Consider the following 1857-nt stretch of genomic DNA (forward strand, 5'->3'; position numbering starts at 1 on the left):
AAAAAAAAAAAAAAAAAGACTACAAATAAAACCCAGTCTTAAATCAGTGTAAAAAATATTGTTCTGGGGGCTAGAGAGATGGCTCAGAGGTTAAGAGCACTGACTGCTCTTCCAGAGGTCCCAAGTTCAATTCCCAGCAACCACATGGTGGCTCACAACCATCTGTGATGAGATCCGATGCCCTCTTCTGGTGTGTCTGAAGACAGTTACAATGTACTCATCACATATATAAAATAAATAAATAAAATCTTAAAAAAAAAATATATTGTTCTATGCCAATCAGCCATTTTAAAAGAACCCAGATTCAGCAACCTGATGAGCAGACAGATGCCTGAAGAACATTCTTCTCTACAGACCTGTCTATTTGCAAACTCAAAAGTCATCATGTTCAGGTGAACATTTCTCCTCACTTAGAACCTAATACAGTCTTACTGTATAAAGCCATGTTAAAACATACATTAAAGAAGATAAGCTTTTCAAATTTCCTCTAAAGTTTGCAAACTGTGGCTGTGAATAGAAGAGGAAATAACTTAATTTCTGAAACTAAAGCAAAGTGTTCCTCAAGGATGTTTTTACAAGGTAACACATAACTGAATATACTTATTCTGAACTCTGCTGCATTACACAAACCTTGGACACTCACCATCGCAGTCCTGGACTTGAGAAACCAATCAAATCTAAACTGAGGGGAGTTCCGGATGCATTGTCGTAATTCATCATACACATTTTCCTTGTCAAAGCCAAGCTTGTGCAGCATACAAATGAGAAAATGATCCTCTTCTTCAATATAGTTTTTCTTTTGTTAGTACCATATGATATTCTTAGCTGATGAAAGGGTGCTTTGTACCGTCCAATCTATAAAAGTTATAATGTACACATATAAAATACAAGTCCTATGTAATTCATACTTCAAACTTACTTTAGCCTTTCCATAACTAACCATAAATGTACCATTTCAAATCAGAATTTTCTATCTTAAGATTCGCACCTGTTCTTTGTCCTGTAGTACTTTTATAGACTTTTACTATTGTTGTAAGTACAAGAAATGGGGTCTAAGTGTTCTAACACTTAAGCAGTGGGGTCTTCTTTAAACCAGGCTATCAATGTAATATTCAGGAAAACTATGTTAACACGAGTTAATGTGTTTTTCTTTTCAAAAGAAATTTTAGATTTCAAATGGCAATTTCTTTTCCTTTAATGTAATTATCTCATATCACAGTGTAGTTACACTAGTCACTGTATTTAATATACAAAGTACCTTTGTATCTAGTGCTTTCTTGATACTTATTCTTCTTTGAATTCTTGCCTCTCCCCTTTCAATCTGAGCCATAATCTTCTCTATGTCCTGAAGCTCATTGCATCTTTCCCAGAAGACAGCTGTGAGAATATAAAAGAATAAATGGGGGAAATGAAAAAAATACAAGAAGGTAAACAGGAAGCTTCCAAGTAGTGGCCACATTCTTCTACTAACACAGTAAAAGTATTACCTGAGTATTCAATGACTTCTTCTGGAGTTTTTCCTTCTACTTNTCTGGCTATATTTTCAATATCATCACGACCCCACTTCTCATTAGCCTTGATAAACTGGTTAAAATCTCTCTTATTCCAATTTGTAAACCCCTAAACAGCAATAAGAAAAATATTTAATCACAGCACATAGGACTTAGAAAATAATGCTACCATACTTTCAAATACATTTGTTACAGAAAAAACTACTACTTTATCTTAACTAGGAGTTTGGTTAAGTTTTCATGTATACACTTTTACCAGTACATCATATATTTCTTAGAAACCTGAGCAACGGCCAGGCATGGTGGCACACGCCTTTAATTCCAGCTCCGGGGGTGGGGGTGGGGG

At 35.1% G+C, this 1857-nt stretch overlaps 1 protein-coding gene across 1 annotated transcript in view; it reads right to left on the reverse strand.

The window, feature by feature from the left end:
* Smarca5 (SWI/SNF related, matrix associated, actin dependent regulator of chromatin, subfamily a, member 5) overlaps positions 1 to 1857 on the reverse strand; it is a 40520-nt gene that overhangs the window by 4651 nt on the left and 34012 nt on the right. The window contains 4 exon segments of the mRNA XM_029480715.1: positions 644 to 798; positions 801 to 855; positions 1259 to 1377; positions 1488 to 1620. Of these exon segments, the coding sequence (XP_029336575.1) occupies positions 644 to 798; positions 801 to 855; positions 1259 to 1377; positions 1488 to 1620 (462 nt within the window).

The sequence above is a fragment of the Mus caroli genome, chromosome 8, assembly GCF_900094665.2.
Source record: "Mus caroli chromosome 8, CAROLI_EIJ_v1.1, whole genome shotgun sequence".
NCBI lineage: Eukaryota > Metazoa > Chordata > Mammalia > Rodentia > Muridae > Mus > Mus caroli.